This window comes from Aedes aegypti, chromosome 1 (assembly GCF_002204515.2).
Source record: "Aedes aegypti strain LVP_AGWG chromosome 1, AaegL5.0 Primary Assembly, whole genome shotgun sequence".
Taxonomy (NCBI): Eukaryota; Metazoa; Arthropoda; class Insecta; order Diptera; family Culicidae; genus Aedes; species Aedes aegypti.
The window spans coordinates 114846864-114870734 of record NC_035107.1 but is presented as its reverse complement, the minus strand read 5'-3'; the positions used below and the strand labels follow the sequence as shown (position 1 = coordinate 114870734).

Sequence of the window (23871 nt, the reverse complement as noted above, 5' to 3'; positions counted from 1 at the left end):
TTCCTTCCGGATTTACTCATGGAATTTCTCGCGGAAAATCTCCAGGGATTCTTGGAGGTTTCAGGAATTCATCCAGCAATTTAACCACAAATTTCTTACAAATATTTCACAAGTTATTTAGGAATCCACCACTTACTCAATGAGGAGATGAGGATCCAAAAAAGGAATTCCTTTAGGGATTCCTCTGAGAATTGCTTCAGTGATTCCACCGGGAATTCCTTCGACAATTTCGCTAGGATTTCCTCTAAGGATTCCAACTAAAAATCCTCCAGGGATTTCGCTAAGGATTCCACCAGAGGTGCATCCATGGATTGCATCTGGAATTCGTCCACATAGTTTTCATGATTTTTATCCGGAAAATTTTCAAGGGTTTTAGCTGAAATTTTTCATATTTTCCCGGTGGTGAAATCAATTCAAAAAATCCTCTAGAAGTTCTTTCAGAACATTCTGGAAAAAATCCTCCAAGGGTTCCGCCAAGATGATCTCTAAAGATACCATAACGAATTTCTTGTGGGATTTGACCAAAATTTCCTATAAAAATTCTAGCAGTAGTTCCTTCAGAGACTTCACCAGTATTTTCTCTAATTATTTCACCAGTGATATTTCGTGAGTTGATTTTTTAAGGAGTTCTTCCGGGGTCCTAATCAATAAGAATAACACTAGAGTTTTGCTAAAATTTTCACCAGAAAAATCTACCCCAGCTTCGCCAGAAGTTTCTTACAAAAAATACTTCAATGGTTTGACTAGGATTTCCCTTCTTAGAATTTTTCAGGGTTTTCGGTCATTCCTCCAAGATATTAATCAAAGAATTCTACAAGTTCACAAGATTTTTTTTTTCTGAAAAAAAACTTCATTATTTCTTCGAGAGAATCAGCCCAAAATTCCACGAACGATTGGAATAGAATTTATTCCTTTCAATACTTTAGGTATTCATTTGGGAAAGCATCTACATAATTCCAAAAGATTACTTCTCCAGGGATTTCACAGAAAATCAGTCAGAAGATTAAACAAAGCGTTTCTCTGAATGTCTTCAGGTTGAATCCCTTGAAGGATTTTTTGGAAAATTTGTGGAAAAATTCATGGAACAATTAATTGTGAAACCCTTGGAGGATTCCTCCAAAAGAATCACTGGAAAAATTCATTAATACATCATGAATCACATTGAAGTGATCCCTGAAGGAGCTGCTGCAGGATTCTCTAAGGCAATTCCTAGTGGATAAATTGGAAATAATTCTTCAAGAAATAGTGGAAGGAATTGATGGCTGAGTTCCTTTAGGAATGCTCGTTCAAATTTCTGGTAGATTCTTGAAGCAATTCCTTCGAAAATCCCAGGTCGAATGCTTCGTAGGTTCCCTTAAGGGATATAAGGAAGAATCTTTGGAGGACACACTGGAAAAACCTGGGGGAACCTCTAAAAAAATGTAAGCGGAATCTCTAAAGGAATTCCTTGAAAAATTCCATGTAGGAAGTTTTTTAAATTCTTTTGCAGTATTTCTTGCTGAATCCCCGAAGACTTCCTGGTAGAATCCTTGGAGGGATTCCTAGATGAATCCTTGGAAAAATTCTGGGTAGAATCACTGTAAGAGTCCCTGGAGTAAATCACTGCATATATTTCTGTAGGAATTTTTGGAAGGAATTTCTAGAGAAAATCGTGTAGGAATCCCTAGAAAAATGTTTGTATTAATCGCTGAAGGATTTGTGGAGGCATTCCCAGGGAAAGAATCACTGGAAGTTTTTGATGGATAGGAACAATTTCTGGTGGAATTTTTGATGGAATTCCTGTAATAATTTCTAAGGAGATTCATTGAGCAATCTCTTTAAGAATTTCTGGAGGAACTCCTGGTGGAATTGTAGGAAAAGAACCCTTAAAGAATCTGTATAGAAATTCTTGAAGTTTCGTTAGAGACATTCTTAAATAAATCTTTGGTGGATTTTTTGGAGGAATTCTCGAAGGAAGCAATAGATGAATAACTGAATGAATCCTTTGGGAAGTTTTTGGATAAAACCCTGGAGGACTCTAGAAAAAATTACAAGAAAGAATCGCTGAAGAAATTCCTTTAGGAATTTCTGAAGCAACTACTGGTGGAATTTACGGAGGAGTCTTAGGACAAGCCCTGAAAAAGTTCCTTGTTGGAATTTATAGCGATATGTTTCTTGAGAAGTATTTTAAAGAACTAGTTATGTGATTCCAGAATAATCCATGATGTAATCCTTGGAACGAACTTCTAGAGTAATTCCTGAAGGAATCTTGGAAAAAATTGTTAAAGCAATCTTCAAAGGAATTCTTGGAGGCAGCTTTGGAGTACACTCTGAAAAATTATTGAAGAAATAACTTGAGGATTTTTTTGGATTGATCTCTGAAGGAATCAGTGAAGGGAAAATAATTAGATGAAGAACCTTTTGAAGGAACCTCTGGAAGAATGCCACTTGAAGGTATGCCTGAAGAATTTTCCCCGGACGAATTTCTGAGTGAATCTGTGAATAAATTTCTAGAGGAATTGTTGATAAAATTTCTAGTAGAATCCCAGGAATAATTTTTGGTGGAATCCCTAGTATCCTGAAAAGACTTCAAAGTAGAATTACTTGAGGAAACCACTGAAGATTCTGGATAGAATCTTTGAAAAACTTAGAGTAATCCCCGACATAAAAAACCCTCATAATTTCAGAGTTTTGACGAAATACTTCGGGAGAATTGTAACTGGAATGCCTCATCAATATCCATTTCTTCTGATAGTTCTGCTCTTCCTCACTACCATTATTGCCATAGAAACAAAACAATCGTTTGGATCCCGCCGAGGACTTCGGCAAGGGTATGGACTTTCGTGCCTGTTGTTCAATATTGCGCTAGAAGGTGTTATGCGGAGAGCCGGGCTCAACAGCCGGGGTACGATTTTCACGAGATCCAGTAAATTTGTTTGCTTCATGGTTGATATGGGCATTGTCAACCGAACATTACATTGGAAAATTACGTTATTTTTATGGAAAGTTTTACTTGAATATTGGAATTTTCTACTACATTTTCATGTATTGATTGTCATTTTGAATTGCTCAGTTGGGTTTATTTATTGCAACTTTGCATTTACTGCTATTGCTTCTTTTTGATTTTTTGAATGGACATATTTAATTTATTGTGGGCGAATTATTATTTATTTATTGCAAATTTTGGCTTTTTTTGTGGAAAATTTATAATTATTTCTTGCTTTTTGTGAAGAAAATAGGGACATTTTGAAGTTTTTCAATGTAAAATTCGATATTTTTTAGTGAGATTATTGTCGATTCTACTGCACTTTTAAATCTATTTATTGCTCAATTTTTTTTTATTTATGAAAAATTTTGTTTTTTCTATGCACTTTCTTTTTTTATGTAAATTTTTAACTTTTTAGTTCGTCTACCTTGAATCCTTGCTAAAAGCTGTCAATAACGTTAGCCGTGAAATACGGAAGCGCATTATCAGTGGAAGTCGGGCCTACTATAGTCTCAGCTAGAACCAGCGGTCAACAAAGATTCAAATCCGCACCAAATGCACCATGTATAAAACGCTCATAAGGCCGGTAGTCCTCTACGGGCACTTGAAGTCTTCGAACGTCGGGTGCTTAGGATGATCTTTGGCGGTGTGTAGTAGCAAAGGATGAAGCACGAGCTCGACCAACTCTACGGCGAACCCTGTATCCAGAAGGTGGCCGAAGCTGGCAGGATACGATGGGCAGGGCATGTTACAAGAATGTCGGACAACAACTCTGCTAAAATGGTGTTCGCTCCGTATCCGGTTGTTACAAGAAGGCGGGGAGCGCAGCGAGCTAGGAGGCGGATCAAGTGCGCAGTGATTTGGTGAGCATGGAGCAGAACCGATACAGAGAGATGCAGCCTCGAACCGAGTATTGTGGCGTGAAATTGTTGATGCAGTTCAATGTCTGTTTAGATGTTAACTCAATAAAAGAATGAATGTAGAACACTTTTGTAATACAAGCCGCACCCTAATATGGATATAAGAATTCTCGTCGCTCATATCTACCTATAGAAACGGGGAGGTTTGCGAATGCTCTGTGTAGAATATATGAGTTGCAGATGTTGTTGGTTAATGAATAGCCTGCCTCTTGCAGGAACAAAACCCAGCCCCAGATGGTGCCTCTGAGTGACAGTATAGTCCTGGATGCTTTAGTTCTGGTTGACTGACAAGCTGACTGGCGGACTGGTTGACTGAATCCCAGCATCATCGGGCAGCAGCAGCAGACTTGGGATGTGGATTTGAGTGTGAATAGCACCTTTATCTCACTGACAGGGAAGAAACTTCGATGCATCACACGGCAGCACTGTTTGCACATGGCTCATGGCTCAGATGGTGTGGTTTTTCCAGGGAACCGGATCGGATGGGTTGTTGGATATGGAATAAAATATGTTTGTTCAACTTTTGCGGTTGTTACGGCGAGTTTCGGAAAGTGGAATCTGTTCTATTCAATCTGATGCATGTTTCGTCGACTATTTTCAGCAGGGAGTAACTAACTCTGTCAGCAGAAAAACAATTCATACAATATCTCTTTCTATCTTGTTAACACCTCAGTCGAAGGAATAGCTTCAATGTTGCTAAAGGATCATTTTGTTTAGAAAATCTCAAATGCATTACGATTAAAATTACATAACGATTAGTATGTTCATCAAACCCTGCCACTTTCACAGATTTATAGGTGAACAAGGCGCAACAATCTTTACTGTCCAAGGCGTCTGGCATATACTTCGGGCAAATCTCGACTCGAAAGAATCATCATTCAGTTCACCAAGTTCATACTGAATCCTCTGGGGAAAACAAGGGAATCTTTGAGTTGTAAATGGCTTCGTGGCCGTGCGATTAGTATTACCAAGCATGAGCCGTATCGATCCAAGGAGTGTGGATTCGATTCCCACTACACTATAGAAAACTGTTCGTCAGAACAAGGCATTTTAAAAGTGATAAAATATCATCAATCTTAAAAATTTGAATATGAAGCTTGAAATGTTCCCGATTCGAGATCTACTGTCTTAGATTACTTAATTATCGAAGTTTCAAAATCAAAATAACAGTTGTGAAAGTTCAGTTTACGTATAGTCATATGCAATGATCATTTTGCTTTACTAATTTTATATTCCAAGTTATAATTCACTGCTTTTCATGCTGTCGAAAATGGCAAACCGCACACTTTTAGATGCAATAAAATTTTCATAACTCTCAAACTACACTATTTAAAACTTTATGCTGATGGTGGCTCATTTCTCAATGTGCATTGCAGAAACGGAGCAACCATCATCTCATAAGGACACTGCAGTTGCATCGCCATCTCAGTATTCGCCCATCCTGACGAAACATCAAACTGATGCATCAGTGCACCTTTTACGATGCACCGTCATTAACCCCAATCAAAGCTGGTTAATTATTACATCCATCATCATGGAACGGGCGGGGAGGTCGTCTTTGTTTCGGGGAGCGGGGAGCGAGATGAGTTTTGAGAAATTGCCATTTCGGTCCCGGAGGCGACACATTTATCGCTCATCTGGTGTTATCCAGCAGCAAGCGCATCGGACCATTGACACGGGATTAGCACCCTTTGGGCTTAAATGTAGTGCAGTCGGTGTGACACACTGTAGAAGTGCGATAAGCTTATCAATGATGCAAGTTGAATGTCGTGCAAGTCGGCAAGCTATGCACAGTGCTTAGTTTGCCTCTTGGATTACATGTGCCGTTGAATTGAATATATTTCTTCGTATGGTGGAATGTGTTATTAGACTGAAATCTTTTTAAGCTTGATAGGAAAGGCTATTCTTTCATCATTTTTACCACATTCGTCCGATAATGTTCAATTCAGCCTTACGTACTTCGGCTTAACAATCGTCGGCCTAATCATATTCGGCCTCATGACCCAGTCCCTCATAGTAAATGGTATGCACATCTCATACAAACTACTGTTACCGCATACGCATTCTTCTCGCTCGCAAATACAAAAAGGGGTATCCATCAGATTTGTTGTGGTTGTATATGAAGATATTACATCATTCCTTCCATAGATATCATCATAGATGCTTCCAATGGTTTATGCGGAGGCACGTTTCAAAAAGTGTTGATGGCACATGTTCTTCTTCTGTTAGGCGCTACGTCCCTACTTGGACCCTACTGCTTCTCAGCTAAGTGTTCTTATGAGCACTTCCACAGTTATTTACAGAAAGCTGTTTTATGCCAATTGGCCGTTTTTGCATTCGTTTGCCGTTTGGCAAGTACGAAGATATACTATGCCCTAAAAAGTCGAGATTTTCTTTTTACGGAAGAATCCTCGACTTGTGGGATTTGAACCCACGTCCCTCAGCTCAGTCTTACTTGTCGGCATATGTGTGTCGTATTCAATTCTGTTTATTTATTTCAAAACTATGGTTTATTCTACAAAGTTGAGTTAGGTCATGTCGATTGTTTTTCATTTCATAAATTAATATTACTTATTGAGTTTTCAAAACTTTGAAATGGAATTATTATCAGTTTTTAACAACAAAACTATAATTTCCATCGGCAGGCTGGGCCATAGCGCGTTTCACTTTAAATTTTCTCGGACACGAATAAGCAAATTACTTCCTTTATCGATTCACGCCGACAGAGTTTTCACAAACTTTTTCGGAAACCTTACGAACCACACCCTCCGAAGCGTCATTTTCTTCCCCAACCTTTCCCATAGGAACTTTGGGTGAATCTGTTGTTCTGTCGTCGGCATTTCGAAATCTTGAGCCGTGTTTATTTCAATTGATGACAGCTTTGGAAAAATAGACGGCTATTATTTGAAAAAAATTATCACAAGAAGAGGCTTCGATAAAAAAAAAACAAAGCACCCTTGCCAGAACCACGACTGCAAGGCTCACGAACAAGAACGGTCTACGACTGATAGATTTTGCTGCCTCCAAGAATATGACCATTCTCAGTACCTATACCCAGCACAACCTCCCGTATCGGTATCACCTCAACAGACAGAATCGCAAATCGACCACGTTTTAATCGATTGACGGCCATTCTCCGATATAACCGACGTCAAAACCTATGATGGCGCTAACAATGACTCCGACCACTACCTGGTGTTGGTAAAACTGCTACCAAAACTATCCGTCATCAACGATGTACGTTACCGACACCCGCCTCGGTTCAATCTAGCGCGGCTGAAACAACCGACTGTTGCCACAGCGTACGCACAGCATCTTAGAGCAGCGTTGCCGAATGAGGGCGAGCTCGATAGGGCCCCTCATGAGGATTGCTTGAGGACAGTCAAAGCAGCCATTAACGATGCTGTCGAAAGCATTGTCGGGTTCGAGGAACGGAGTTCAAGAAACGATTGGTTCATGGTACACGGCAAAACGGAATGGAACGATACAGACTGAAGCGAAAACAGCCTATTCCAGGACAAAAAGTGCCACCCGGAAGAGGTGGAATGGCAAGAGATGGAGTTGCTGTACAGCTCTCAAGAAACGAGGAGGTTCTATCAGAAGCTCAGAACATCCCGGAGAGGCTTCGTGCCACCAGCAGAAATGTGCCAAGATAAGAAAGGTAAAAGCAGCACTATGATGAACACCAGAATGGCGCTGAGAACACAGGCACAGAAAAATCAAAACGCCTAGTATATGCCCTATCTACAAAAAGGGTGACAAACTGGAGTGTGAAAATTATTGTGCAATCACTATCCTAAACGCCGCCTACAAAGTGCTATCCCAGATTCTCTTCCGTCGTCTATCACCTATAGCAAACGAGTTCGTGGGAAGTTATCAAGCAGGTTTCATTGTTGACTGCTCGACAACGGTCTAGATCTTTTCCGTGCGGCAAATCCTCCAAAAATATCGTGAGTATCAGGTCCCTATGCACCTTCTATCTATCGATTTCAAGGCGGCATCCGACAGTATTGACCGTGTAGAACTATGGAAGATAGTGGATGAAAACCGCTTTCCCGGGAAGCTCACAAAATTGATTAGAGCAACGATGGACGGTGTGCAAAACTGCGTGAAGATCTCAGGCGAACACTTCAGTGCGTTCGAATTCCGCCGAAATTACGACAAGGTGATGTTCTGTTGTGTCTGCTGTTCAATATTGCGCTTGGAAGTGTCAAGCGGAGAGCCGAACTTAACAGTCGCAGCACGATTCGACGACATGGATATAATTGGAAGAAAACATGAAACGGTGGCAGTTTGTTCACCCGCCTGAAACGCGAAGGAACAAGAGTCAGGTTAATGGTGAAAGCGTTGAAAACAAAGTAGGTACATGCTAATAGGCGGAGCTGAGCACGACGCGGCCGCCTAGCAAGCAGTGTCACGATAGACGCGGATACCTTCGAGATGGTGGATGAGTTTGTCTACCTCGGATCCTTGCTGATGGCTGCAAACAATGTTATTCGGGAAATACGGAGGCGCATCATTCATTCAACAGCTCAAGAACAACAAAGCCGCTGGCATGGATGGTATCGGAGCCGAACTCATCAAGATGGGCCCGGACAGGTAGGCCGCTTGTCTGCATCGGCTGATAGTCAGAATCTGGGAAACGGAACAGCTACCGGAGGAGTGGAAGCAAGGCGTTATATGCCCTATCTACAAAAAGGGCGACAAACTGGAGTGTGAAAATTATCGTGCAATCACCATCCTAAACGCCGCCTTTAAAGTGCTATCCCAGATTCTCTTCCGTCGTCTATCACCTATAGCAAACGAGTTCGTGGGAAGTTATCAAGCAGGTTTCATCGACGGCCGCTCGACAACGGACCAGATCTTTTCCGTGCGGCAAATCCTCCAGAAATGCCGTGAGTACCAGGTCCCTACGCACCATTTGTTCATCGATTTCAAGGCGGCATACGATAGTATCGACCGCATAGAGCTATGGAAAATCATGGACGAGAACAGCTTTCCCGGGAAGCTCACAAGATTGATCAGAGCAATGATGGACGGTGTGCAAAACTGCGTGAAGATCTCGGGCGAACACTCCAGTTGGACTTAACAGTCGAGGCACGATTTTCACGAGATCCGGACAATTTGTTTGCTTCGCGGACGACATGGATATTATTGGGAGAAAATTTGAAACGGTGGCAGATTTGTTCACCCGCCTGAAACGCGAAGCAACAAGAGTCGGGGTAATGGTGAATGCGTCGAAAACAAAGTACATGCTGGTTGGCGGAACTGAGCGCGACAGGGCCCGCCTAGGAAGCAGTGTTACGATAGACGGGGATACCTTCGAGGTGGTGGACGAGTTCGTCTACCTCGGATCCTTGTTGACGGCTGACAACAATGTTAGTCGGGAAATACGAAGGCGCATCATCAGCGGAAGTCGTGCCTACTATGGGCTCCAGAAGAAACTGCGGTCAAGAAAGATTCACCCCCGCGCCAAATGCACGATGTACAAAACGCTCATAAGACCGGTAGTCCTCTATGGGCATGAGGCGTGGACTATGCTCGAGGAGGACTTGCAAGCTCTTGGGGTTTTCGAACGCCGAGTGCTAAGGACGATCTTCGGCGGCCTGCAGGAGAATGGTGTGTTGCGGCGAAGAATGAACCACGAGCTCGCTCAACTCTACGGCGGGCCATGTGACAAGAATGCCAGACAACACACCTGTAAAGATTGTGTTCGTTTCGAATCCGGTCGGAACACGAAGGCGCTGCGTCCCACGGTGGATTGACTAGGTGCACCAGGACCTGGAGAGCATGGGTTGCAGTCGAGGATGAAGAGAAGCGGCCATGAACCGTGTGATTTGACGAAATATTTTTGGCGCGATTTTATCAAGCCAGTTGACAAAATAAATAAATAATAACCCTTGAAAACGTCGGAAGTGTAACTTTGACCATGCAGGCATATCTCTGTTGTTTTCGAAGCGATTTTCAAACTGTTATCGGTAATGGAACCGGCACTATTCAAGATTGATATAATTCTTAAGGTTTTGCAAAAGATGTGTCTTCTCAAAGTTATTAAGAAAAAAGCATTTTGGCAAATTGGAGCAGTGACGTATAGTTCTTTTTTCGTAATTAATTTGCTTGTAGAAGTCAAGTCAATATTTTCTGTGTAGAAATATTAATTTTCGATCACATGCAAAATTTAAGTTACTTAAAATAATACGAAAATCCTTATTTTTTAATCCGTTTGCATGTAAGTTGCAATTAAAAGCAATGGCATGTAGTATTGTCGACATTGATATGATTGTAGAAGTAGAGTGGACATGTTTGAGTACTTGAATAAATATTTGACTACTTTTGAAATTTATATTATTTAAATATCTGCTAACAAAGTTATTCCTCAACTTGTATGTCTGTAAATCATTTTTGGCATGAGCTTACTTCTAGAAGTCAAGTACCGTAATTTCGGGTGAAATTGATCATTTTTCACGGTTTTTCTAGTCTGTTTTCTATAATGTTAACAATGCCAAACAACTTAATGCAGGAAAACAAGTACGAAGGTATGCCTCATCGACTTATGTACCGAAATTTTCTAACAAATGTCATTTTAGTGTTAACAAATATCTTTAAAATAAAAAATCAGAGGATCTCATTTCGGGGTGAAATTGATCACTTGCCAATGCCATTATTGTTAGTTTTCAAAACAACTCTATATGATAAATTTGAGCTCTCTGAATCCGAATATGCTTGTCAAATTCTTAACAATGCAATATATATATAAATAACGAATAATTCAATTTCAAGAATTACGCGGAAAACGCCAAAATGTTTGCAATTTCCTAAGGAGTTCAATTATATCTAACAGAAATTTAATTATTTCAACCATATGAGCTAATTGGTACGAGTTTGTGTGATGAAATCTGGTTTGGGGATACATCTCATGCATCCTCACAAACTTTCAGGTTTATACCATGTTCGAATCCTTGCTTATAAATAGAAGTTTATAGGTGTTTGTCAATACTGCACCGTGCATGATTTTGAAATTTTACATTATTTTCATAGTAATAAACATTCTTTAACGTAAAAAAAAACTTCACAACACACAATTCAACAATAGTTACGACATATAACGTTCATTTACTGCAGCTTACATTGACATTTGTGCTCCATTACGAATAAATAAATCGTGTGTTACGATGATCAATTTCACCCTTCTGATCAATTACACCCGATTTTACGGTAAACAAGTTTGAGTAGAAAACAAAAGTTTTGAAAAAAAAAAACTCAAAATGTATTCTGTTCTCTGTAGTAGTTTTGGTTAATTTTTTATGGTGTTCAAAATTTGTTTCTGCCCAAATATGTTCACTTGATCTCTACAAACAAATTCATACCGAAACAATTGAATGTCATACCCAAATAACCAGTATCCCGCTTATTCGCCTTTTTGAGCTCATAGGGCTATTATACAGCTAATATGGGACATTTCAGCTCCAAAAAAGCACAATATTAGCACGCAGGGCTAATTGAAGTTCTATTTGGTTACTTGGGTAGACTTGAATTTTGATTTACAGACAAAAAAGATCATAAAATACGTTTTTGTAGCTTTTTACGTACAATAAATTTTGAGTGTTTTCATAAATTTATTTTACTATTAAAACATGTTTTCTTTTGTTCAAAAATCTACCGTGGTGAATCAAAATCCAGACAGTACCAATATCCGAACACTCTCGTAATTTTCATCGATTAATGCTGAAATTTAATGAATATACGTTCATTTTAGTTTATAATTTCTACTATGAACATAACTGATCATTGTACATTCATTTGTAATCCAGTTACCACTGCAAAATAGGGAATAATAACGAAAACAGAAAATTGCTTCAGTCAAATGTCTTTTCTCCGCTGTGCAAGTGATTTTGAAGGTAGCGTCGACGAACGAACCACAACACGTAGTAAACGATAATATTTGAGAATTTTACTCATAATGTTAGTTTTTCTAACATATTTTGTTCACGAAGTGATAGTTAAACAGTTCCGTCATATCTCTGATATATGCAGTAAATATCTGCAAAAATTGAAGAAAAAAGTGTGTCCGGTTTTGGAGCCAAGTGGATTTAAATCCGGACATTGAATATAAACCGTATATTTTAATGGTGTAAGAACATTATCTACAAAAAAAACAAAAAGAAAAAAAATATCAATATTTATGGAATGAGTGTTCAACCAAGGCGATGCACCGTTTTGTGAAGATAAAAATGTAGAAATCAATGATGGTTGCAACTCGAATCACAGGCGTTTCAGTTCAGGTAACTAAATCTTAAATTATTCCTACATTTCAATAGCATTCACTAGTACAGGGTAAATGCATTTCATAAACTTCAATACACAATTAAACCTCAAGAAAATTGCGTGATTAATTTTAATTATTCCACGTTGATTGCATCTGACCGGATTCTGATTCAAAAGTGTCCGGATTTATTGACATGATTTGCTATAGGTGTCCGGATTTAAGGACAAGACAACCCCAATTGTTTTTACTATTTTCATGATAAAATATAAACTTTTATCGGAAATGCTATCAATTATACTTAGATCTGGCATAAAACCGTTAACCTAATACAAAGATTTTAATTTAATATGAAAAACACTTAGCCAAAGTGTGGAAGTGGAAGATTTGTGCAATCTTAAGCGTCCGATGCATCACGGTACTTGTCCTTGCTTTGAATTGCAATTTGCAAGCAAATTGATCCAAAATAAAAAGGCTTTTCTATAGTGCTTATAAGAGCATAAGCGTCCCATATGGATTTTCGAACCAACACGTAAAACAAAGGCATGACAGTTTCTATATGAACAATAGCAACTGCAAAACGTTATTTGCGTATCACGCTATGTCTGAACCAAACAATAATTAAAATCGAATGTACATCGGATTTTTTCTCGCTTGAGATCAGTATTTGGTCTATATTTTCATAATCGGAAGGTTTTAAAATATTCTATCGGTGAAATTTTTTCCAAATATTTTGTATGGGCGGAAATGCGTCGAAAACTTGATTTTCATGGGATTTAGTATGAGAAATTGCTAAAAAGTGGAAAAAATCAAAATAACACCGATGGAATATTTTAAAACTTTTTGATTATGAAAGTATAACCCAAATACTAAACTCTAGTGAGAAAAAATCCGATGTACATTCGATTTTTATAATCGTCTGGTTTAGACATAGCGTGCGTATACGTTTATATTTTTTTGCTGATCAATAGAAGCAAAAATAAAAAAAAAATATAAATGCGGTTGTGTTAAATGCATATGGTATGTAGAAATATATTAGACAATTTTGAAGATTTGTATGAGAAGACAAACTTCAAACTTTAAGCGCTATTTTCTCAATGCCTACTTTTCCTATATTGGACAGTTATGCGAAGGCATGAAGATGGGCAGTGTAGTATATTAAGCAAAAAAATAATGTTTAGAGTGTAATCAATAAATTTCATTTATTTTCAAACATGTCCACTTGACTTCTTCAAGAAAATTCATGCCAAAAAACTACATGTCATTGCTTTGAGTTTTGATTTACAGACAAACAAGTTCAGGAAATACGTGAATTCAGTTTTTGGCTGAAACAAATTTTAAGTGTAGTAAACATTTATTCTTCTACCCAAACATGATCACTTGACTTCTAAAAGCAAATAATGTTGAGAAAACTACATGTCCTTGCTCTGAATTACAATTTACTTGCAAACGAATCCAAAACAAGGGTTTATCATAGTGTTTAAAATAAAAGAAATTTCAAGCGTCATCAAAACATCATATTTCTGGCCAAATATGTTTACTTGACTTCTAAAAGCATATCTATACTCAAAACATGTCCTTACCTTCATTTTTGATTTACAGACTAACCAGCTCATGAAATACGTTTTTTGTGCAGTTTTCTAGGTAAAAATAGAGTGTAGTCAAAAATTCTACGGTGGAGAATAGTTTTCAAAAGTTCTAGCAACTGAAAATTCATATGCTTTTCTGATTTAAATCACATAAAAAAAATCAAAGTTTGAGCCTAAAACATTAAGAATTAGGTGGCGCAAGCTTCTTGTAGATGAATTTTAAAGTTTTAAAAAATGACCTTCAGAGAAGTGATCATTCTATTTCAAATCGAATTGATGAAAAGTTTGTAGTACCGTAATCTGGGGTATTGCCTACTTTTAGGCGTATTCCGCGGTTTGAACTCAAAAAGTAAATGACTTGTAAGAGTTTGACCATCATATTCGGCTTCAGAAGCCACGTTTTAAGTTAGTAACGACATTTCCAATTTAACCGAACGTTTTTCACATAAGTGATCAATGTTACCTCATATCAGCTAAATATAAAAATCGCCTAAAACTTTTTTATAAACATGCTTAAATCTTTCAAGAAACAAAATACAGTATATGGTCAAGAGCAATTGGTGGCAGTACTTGTTTTAAAAATATAAAACTTGCAACATTTGCATTTTCAAATGAAATATTTACGAAGTAACATTTTTGACCATAACTTCATGAAGGTTCTATCCCGTTAGGCCAAATATCGTTAGGCCGAAGGTCATTAGGTCAAAAAGGTTATTAGGACGAAAATGACCGATAGTTGTTCATTATGAATCATACGGTCGGAAGGGTTTGATCAGGATAATTTGCAATATTCAGCGGCTGCCGAATGAATTTTCAGATCGAACGGATTGTTAGTTGTTAGAACAGAATAAATTGTATTACATAGAAGCTCATTAAGCTGTGAATATAACTAGATATAAAAATCTTGGATTTAAAGAAGCAAAAAATGCTGATGAATGTGTTAGTCATTTGAAACAATAGTAAATGATGATCAAATGTCATTTCGGCCTAACGACCCTTTCGGCCTTACGATATTCGGCCTAATGACCTTCGGCCTACCGACATTCATTCAAATAATCTGCTCCCCTTCATGAATGCATAACCTCTTTGAAATCTTTTTATATGCTTTCAAATCTCACTTAGTTGTTTTTAGATTGTGCATACAACACATTCCATTGAAAAATGTGTCGTCTAGTTTTTTCACAAAACAAACTGAAAAATCATTATTGTTTTTCAATAAAAAAATAGTAAATTTTACAACTTCTTCCCAGTTAATCGTAAATAATAAAACTAACACAGAGTTTTCTTATTTGTCCAACATTGAATAAGATCAAAGTAACGTTGAAACAATTATTGTTTTTATAACTTATATATTTTGCATTTGTTAGAAATACGTATGCACTATTTAACTCATAATTATTACAAGATGATTTGTAAACTTCAGTTTAATGATAAAAGTTCAATCTTCGGCAAAAAAAAAACAAACGAAATTTGATTTTTTTCTTCAATTAAAAATCATGTTAAGCTAGCAGTTTTTGTTAAATAATTAGGTCAAAACGTATACTTAATTAAATGTGCTACATATACAGTTCAGAAACTATATAACTAACTTCTATAACCTGAAAATTCACATTTAAGTCGCTTGCACCACCTGTAAATCCTAATATGGTTGCATGAGTGAGATTTCAATTTTTATATGATTTCAATTCAGAAGAGCACAAGATTTTTTTCTTTGAGATCTTTCGAAAAATAAGCCGCAACTCGATGTCACCGATTTTAATTTTGTTTTATTATTGAATTTGTGATTAAAGTGTTTTTTTTTTCTCTAAAACTAGAAAGTGCCTTTTCCTTGCTTAATTTGGTTGGACAAAAAGAACAGAGATGCCAAAATAACCCAGGATTTGTCAAATTTAGTGATTTCCCGTTTCCCGGGGTATATACAATTTTAATGAAAAACAATGTTTTTTTTCAGAATCAAGTGCTTTTCGATTAAATAGAAAAGTATCACAAAAAATATTACATAGGCAATTATTTAAATGTAGAAAACAGGTTACCAAATAAGCAACATATATTTTTATCTGTCTAGTTGCAAAGTTTATTTTATTTTCCCGTTGTTTTTTTTTAACTAGACTGAGAGAGCAAATTTATTATCTTTCAGCATGATCCCGTACAATTCCTTGATTGATCTTGAAATAATATAAAAAAATTGATCAATGTTACCCCAGATTACGGTTGCAAAAGTTTGCGCATCAAAGGTTTTATAATATCCTTAACACATTTTAGACAAATCGGGCATCACTGGTCAAACACCGAAACTCATCAGTGTTTGTACTCACACACGCAAATATTTTTGGATCACTTCAGTCCAAGAGACCCATTCCTAGCAGTAAATCTTAAAATGCTCAAAACTCGAAAAAGGAAAATTGATCCTTAACCTCATATAAGACCGCCATGCCTGAAAGAAAGCACCTACAGCAGTTTGTGATAGTGTTCGTTTCACTCAATATCAGAGTTTTGTCGATTTATATTTAGTTGTGATGTGACGGTCCGTTCATTGACTCTTATCAAGCGTGTCTTGGGAATCTATTCATCGTACTATCCCTACAGTTGGACCCATAAAAAATTGAGAATGATATGAACTTGAATTTCGCACACACAAGCGTTGTTTTCATAGTTTTTGTAGGTTGATGTATTTTCCAGTTATTGAAGTTCATTATAACACTCTAGCACTTAACATTCAAACTCCTTCTATCATTTTATATTTCCGAATGTTGGAGACAAGGCCTGTGAAGAATCACAAATATATTGAAGTCATCAATCATGATAAAATTGGAAGGTATGTTTCCAAATCCTATCTCGTGAACTAAACTAAGATTAAACTTATCAACTTAAAAATAAAATTCATTATTCGTTTAAGATTTTCGCATTTTTGGGCCATACTGTATAGGCAGCAAGCGTAGCACTATCTTACAATGAACTCAAGAGAATACAGCAACTGACGCAGTGCGTGTGGAGTACCTACTCCGAGGATATTGGCGCCTATGGATCTATTTTGAATTTAAATTGGGTGCGGTCGAGTGTGATTAGAATAATGAAAGTTCCGATGGATAGGCTAACGCTGTGGAATGATGAGCCTTCGGTCCAAAGAAGTTCGAGATGAATTGATATGCAAGGATATATATCATCCGGCGGCAGTCCACCCGGTCGACCAGAACCGAGAAAAGCAAAGAGTAATCGAATAGGGTTTCGTTCCCGAGAAGAAGGGTTCGTTTGTTCAGTGTGACCTTTGTCTGATTATTTGCTTATGCATAAACAACATTATCCTGCCCTGGCATGATCTTGCAGGGGGGGATAAAAGTGATTGCGTAATGGAAATTGTTTCAAAGTTGGAAACATTGTAGCTTCCCTATTCCCTATATTCCCTGAAGCTATTCTTCCATGCAATTGCATGTCAATAAGAAGTCGTATAAGAATTCACGTAAAACAAGTTGACTTATTAAAATCTTGTTGATGTATACGAATCCTCTGAGCAGAATCTAAAAAGAGAAACTTAAAAGTAGATGAAGTACCTTGTACTTTTTAATTTGTATCCGTGATTATAGACGATGATCTTAAACACTTGATCCGTCTTTAAAACGTGAGGAGAAGGCAATTTAAACGTATTCGAGATCCTGCTATGAAAATTATATGGCAGGATTTGCAGAAAGAAATAAAGAAACGTTTTGCATAATTAAGAAACAAAAATTTTGAAAATAAAATTTCTCAATTGCACCCTGGCTCTAAGCCCTTTTGGAAATTATCTAAAATTTTGAAAAAACCTCAGAAGCCAATACTGACATTGAAAGAGGAAAACAAATTATTACTAACTAATTGTGAAAAAGCTCAAAAACTTGCTATGCAGTTTGAAAGTGCGCACAATTTTAATTTAGGACTTACTAGTCCAATTGAAAATCAAGTTACTCAGGACTTCAGAGAACGTTTTCGAAAATTCCTGGGAGACTGATTTGGAAGAAGTGAGAACTTTTATTAAAAAATTCAAAAATATGAAACCTCCTCTGAGTTAATGAGGTGATGATGGAATTTTCTACATTCTCATCAAGAAACTACCAGAAAGTAGCTTATCATTCTTAGTTGATATATTTAACAAATGTTTTCATTTGGCATATATTCCTGACAAATGGAAAAATGTTAATGTTCTAGCTATCGTCCAATCAGTTTGCTTTCCTGCATCAGTAAACTTTTTTAAAGGGTCTTTTTGAAAAATATGATGGTCCACATTAACAAAAACTCAATTTTTGCTATGAACAGTTTGGATTCCGCCATGGACATTCGACCACTCATCAACTTTTACATGTAACCGTTTGATCCGTTCGAACAAATCTGAAGGCTATTCTACTGGTCTTGCTCTTCTAGACATAGACAAAGCATTCGACAGTGTTTGGCATGAAGGTTTGATTGTATCATAAAAAAATTTAATTTTCCAACATACATTGTTAGAATAATTCAAAGCCATCTATCAAACCGTACACTTCTTGTTAATTATCAGAACTCCAGATCTGAAAGATTTCCTGTAAGAGCTGATGTTACTCAAGGCAGCATTTTGGGACCAATAATACACAATGTTTTCACATCTGACTTACCTGAGTTACCTCAGGGATGTCAAATATCCTTGTTTGCGGATGACACTACTCTCTTATTAATAGAAAATCAAAACTTTGTCTTAAGAACAAGCTTTTGATATTCAAACAAATTTTCAGGCCAGCCATGTTATATGCTGTACCAATATGGACTAGCTGTTGTTATACCAGGAAGAAAGCTCTGCAGGGAATTCAAAATAAAATTTTGAAAATGATTCTGAAGCTTCCTCCCTAATACTATTAGTAATTAAAAAATTGAAAAAAAAAAAAATACACTGGTGTATTGTCATATAGTGAGTGTCAGTGCACATCAGCACTCAAACACGACTTACACTCAAAAGGAATCGTAAATAATCATTTGCTACTGCAATCGGATTCCTCTGGCTCATAGAGTCGGGAGTGAATCATTCTGGTGCCGTTTTTAACTAGCTTTTCGCTCAGTGAAGAAATATAGAACATGAAATAAAATGCTTTCAGAAAAAAAAATATTCTTTATTTTATCAACTTGAAAAACATCCGAAAACATCAGAAAAAGTAGTGAATTTTCAGTAAATTTAATTTTAAAATCGCTGTATCTCGGAAACGGTAGCAATTAGCAAAATTTTCTCATATACCTTTTTTGTTGCAAATTTTGCGTACTTTCATAAAATTGGGTCGAAAAGCATTCAAAAAGTTTTTTAAACCATATATAAAAATCAAGCTTTTTTAAAAAATCATAACTTTTTTGTCCATGATTTCTCCATCACTGTGCAAAAGACTCCATTTTTTGTCTACTTTAAAATATAAAAAAAAAATCAAAAACACGATTTTTGAAAAATTGATTTTTAAGCTTTGTTTTCGAAATAAAAAAAATTACAACATTTTTTTACAGTGTATATTTTTTTCCAGATAGTTCCAACAATAATCTAAAACTTTGCGGAAGACACCAAACCGATCAGACAAATAGTTTCTGAGTTTTATTTTTTTGAAAATTGTAAAGGCTTTTTTTCTTACGCCCTTCATAAAAGTAACGCTAGGGTAAAAATGGCGAACCGATGAAGCAAATAGGCATTTTTGGGTATAACGAAAGCATATGCCAAATTTCAGCCAAATCAAAAAATACAAAAGTAAACCGACATTCGAATTCAAATGGATCCGCTCAAAACTGATAATTTCAATACTTTTCAAGACGGAGAACATAAATTGATCATTATATAAAGAAAATCATTGTTTGAACCCGAATGTTTGGAACATGAGTAATGTTTGGAATCTAAGAGAAAACTGTAATTGATGTAAGCAGTGCTGAAAACATTCGACACTTTGCATGACGTTCGTTTCGTTGCCATAGCCAGCAATCACAGCACGCGCTTTAGAATGAACGTCGACAAACACAAAAAAGTGTCAATTGAATGTAGTCTTTCCGATGACAATTGCAGAAATCATAAGTTTTGCATAGAATTCAGACAAAGCATCATAAACAACATGAATAGTTTGATCTTTCCCATTATGACGAATGTGACACACATACAGTGAAAGCAGAACAGAAACAAATAAAACCGTAACGTTTCTTAGCGAAGCTATCGTGGTCAGTGGCATTCAATTGGCATTTGTCTTTTCGACATTTGTTTGATCGCTCGTGTTAAGAATGTTTAAGGGAAGCACTGCCGAATATCAGCGAAAACGTGTCGAATACCGTGGTTGCTTTCAACACTGGTTGCAAATTAATCTGTTGAATTTCAAATTAAAGGGTTTGCCAAATGCTTGTAAGGGGCGGTTCATTAATTACGTAAAACAATTTTCGGGACCCCCCCTCCCCCATGATAAGATTTTTTGTATGAAAATCCAAAATAAATTGTATGGCACGTAAGAAATCTCAAACCCCCCCTCCCCCCATAACCCCTTACCTAATTAATGGACAGCCCCTAACTTACTTAATGTCAATGATTGGAAGAAGAGTAAAAATCAGCACCAGATGATTGACTGAACGCTCTCAGTCATTATCTTTATAAACAGGGTTGATTCTACTAGAAAGAGCCTTATAAGATGGTAGAATGACAACTAGAAAATTGCTGTTGAAGATGATTGTCAACCTTGTACTGATTAATTTGGTATATGCAATAGCATTGAGTAGTTGCATTTGAATTCATAATATTTTCATGCTCTTCTTTACTTCTGTTGCTTCTACTACATGCTCTTCTTTACTTCTAGCTGATAACACAGCGAAACAAAAATAACATTTTTGCGTGTCTCAAGGATCAAATTATGTGTCTCTAATAGATTTGGGGCTGCTAAATCTGATGCCGTTCTCAGAAATGTTCCAGCACGTCACAATTTTTAGCTACAGGTCGCCAAAGTTGCATAAAACACTGGTTTCATTGGTGTTTACATAAAATTTAAACAAAGATTTATCGAAAAATGTTGTAATCTAATCCAACAAGCATGCAAAATAGGACTATAACTTTCATTTCATATATAATTTGGTTGAAATTGCACTGTTCACGCTATGTCTGAACCAGACGATTATAAAAATCGAATGTACATCGGGTTTTTTTCTTGTTGGAGTTCAGTATTTGGGCTATATTTTCATAATCGGAAGGTTTTAAAATATTCCATCCGTGAATTTTTTATTTTTTCCACATTTTACATACTAAAACTCATGAAAACCACGTTTTTTGACGCATTTCAGCCCATACAAAATGTATGAAAAAAATGTCACCGATAGAATATTTTAAAACCTTCCGATTATGAAAATATAGACCAAATACGGATCTCTGGCAAGAAAAAATCCAATGTACATTCGATTTTTATAATCGTCTAGTTCAGACATACCGTGCGGTTCAATTTAGATTAAATCGATTTTTCAACATGCTTGCAGTCTCCATACAAAGTTCTTCGTTTCTCTTATATGGTGAAATACAATACTTTTCTTAACCAACAAAAAATAACTTTTGCGCATCGGCGTTATGATGAACTTTGTAGATAAGTATTGTTGTACACATGATGTTTGAGTTCTGAGGCAAATTAAGCAAATAAATTGCCATACAAGCTGGCAAACTAGCATGCAAGTAGGCTGAAATAGTCAAATTTAGCATTTTCAACTGCCAATATCTCAAAAACTAGACGTGAATCCATTGCCATTTTCAGAAATATCCTAGCTGAAAATGGCAATGGATTTAGCAATCCTTAATTAAGTAAACAGCGGTATTTTGGTGCTTGAGACAAAACCGTGTTCCGCAGTGTAATTTAAGCTTTAAGGTTTTGAAGCTAAATAATTTTCAACTGACAAAAATCATTGCATTGTTGACACAATGAACATTTTTGAACTCTACTATTGTTATCAAAGTGCTTAAACAAACAAAATGTTGGTTGTATAGCTCGAAAACATATGACTAGTTTATGAAATTCGAAAAGCTCTCGTCGATCACACCACATGGGAAGGTTAGAAAATGCCATCCATCGTTTTTTTTTTTGGGATTTCAACATCCCCTATTCTATCACGCATTTTTAAACACTTAACATGCACTGTAACATTTTCTGAGAAAGTCGCTTCCATTCCTCAATGATGAGAATAATTTTTAAATGTTTCTGTGAGTAAAAACATAAATTCAACTGGTACACCTACAGGTTATTTCATGTCAAATGTATTTTATGCCAAACATCTCTAATGCCTAATGCCTTTATGTCTAACGTCCATTATGCCTAACATCCTTATGTCTAACGTCGTTATGCCAAACGTCATAATGCCCAATAGGATATACTCCACACAATGATGATTGATTTCTCATCTGTATACCTAATCTAGTTATTCGGCCTAATTCAATCTACATTTTGTTTTTGAACAAGTAATCCATATCCTACGATGACCTCTCAGTAAGAGAAATGTTATAAGTTCGTCATTGTAAAGTGCTCGTTTTTGTGAGAAAAAAATCAGGTAAAAATGTGAAATCCGTACGTGAAAGCTAAGTGGTCCCTGAAGGTATAAGGTGTATATGACCCCGTGCGCAAAATCGAGCTCGCTGCTCTAGTGCACGCGGCATGAGTACAAAAGGCTTGGGGGGCACTTAGCGTTCACGTACACCTGATTTGATTCTCAGGCCCTTTTTGGCTACTTGAATAACCCAGAAATGAAATACTTATTCTACATTTCCGAATGCTGCTAGAACCAATTGTGTGATACTACACTCAAGCAGTAATGCTATCCGTAATCAGAGAATTTAATATTCCGACTTACCTCCAGCGGACTCGACGAGTGCCATGACGAGGGCAAGGATGGCAGCCCTCAGTGGGCTCACGAGTTTCATTGCTGCTAGAGTAGTTGCCGCTGCTGTCGTCGTCGACTACAGATGATTTCCACCAGCTGCAGATTACAACCACCGATACCACCACCACTACAACTACAACAATGGGAACAACAACCGCAACGACTGTCGACTCCGACAAGATCTTCTTCAGCTTCCAATGGGATTCTACGGTTGCAGTAGCGGCAGCAGCTGGCGGCACAATTGTCACAATCAAAGGTACTGACGCAGCTACCGGTCGTGGATTGGATGAAACGAGTTACCGTAACGATTCTGCTATTACTACTATCAATTGGCGTTGTAATGGTAGCTGCGCTCAACAATGCCTTCGTCTCCGGATGGTGGTACAGACGTGGCCGGTATAATGGTGCCATTCGAAAAAGAACCGAAAACTACCGAAGACAATCGAGACACCGTGACTCATCCACTGCTAAAATCTAGGATCGCTCTCCGTTGCACGTCGCAATCGCTGAGAATCTCTCCAGTTTAGGTTTGCCATTGGATCCTAATCGTCAAACTAATTAACTCTAAACGCACACCCATTCACTCGCGCGCGAACCGTGAAACTAGAAGGTACTCGCTAGTTGACCTTTCGTCCTATTTCACCTTAAGACTAGTAGTGTGGTAGTTGTACAGTTAAAAGTGATAGTATCAGTCGTAGTTCCTATGTGACTGCATTGAAACCGTACGGAAACGTATTCTTGAAACGACTTCTCGTCTAACCTTCTTTCATCTCTACCGACTGGAATACGGGACAAAGAAACGACTACTTTCAAGGTGCACTTAATTGTTATTTTCTCGCGCAAAGTTCCCCCGTTTCTTCTTCGGCTGCCGCGCTCTGAAATTGTAATCTTATTGTTTTCTATCGCTCTTGAAGCAGCTCTTGTCCAAGTCCTGTTCGCAGCACAATAGGAGGATGTGCCGGGACTTGGGTTTTCTTTCTGCGCAGCGATGTCCTAGTTCTTCCGTGGGCAGGTAAGGAGTAGTGGGAGGAAGGATGCTCTCTCCATCTCACGCTGTTTCAGAGCGTTTCCTTGGAAGCTTTTGTTCTTGTTGTTGACGCTGCATGTAGTTTTGCTATTCTTCTTAATTCCCGAGACCAGAGCTTGGCGAAGGCTTACCTGTGAACGGAATGGAGAAAAAAAAAACAGGAAAAATCAGTCTGATATAATTAGTGCCGGAGCAATTTCATTTGCTTTTATGATGTGTTTGTGCTGGGACATTGGGAAACGTGCGGAAAA

At 37.3% G+C, this 23871-nt stretch overlaps 1 protein-coding gene across 9 annotated transcripts in view; it reads right to left on the bottom strand.

Moving 5' to 3' along the window:
• The window catches only part of LOC5569251 (disintegrin and metalloproteinase domain-containing protein 12), a 1070169-nt gene extending 1047536 nt beyond the window's left edge, over nucleotides 1-22633 (bottom strand). For all 9 annotated transcript variants that reach the window (XM_021845745.1, XM_021845753.1, XM_021845751.1 and 6 more), the window contains exon 1: nucleotides 22564-22633. In XM_021845745.1, the coding sequence (XP_021701437.1) occupies nucleotides 22564-22633 (70 nt within the window). The remainder of the gene's footprint in view (nucleotides 1-22563) is intronic.
• Between the last annotated feature and the right edge of the window lie 1238 nt (nucleotides 22634-23871).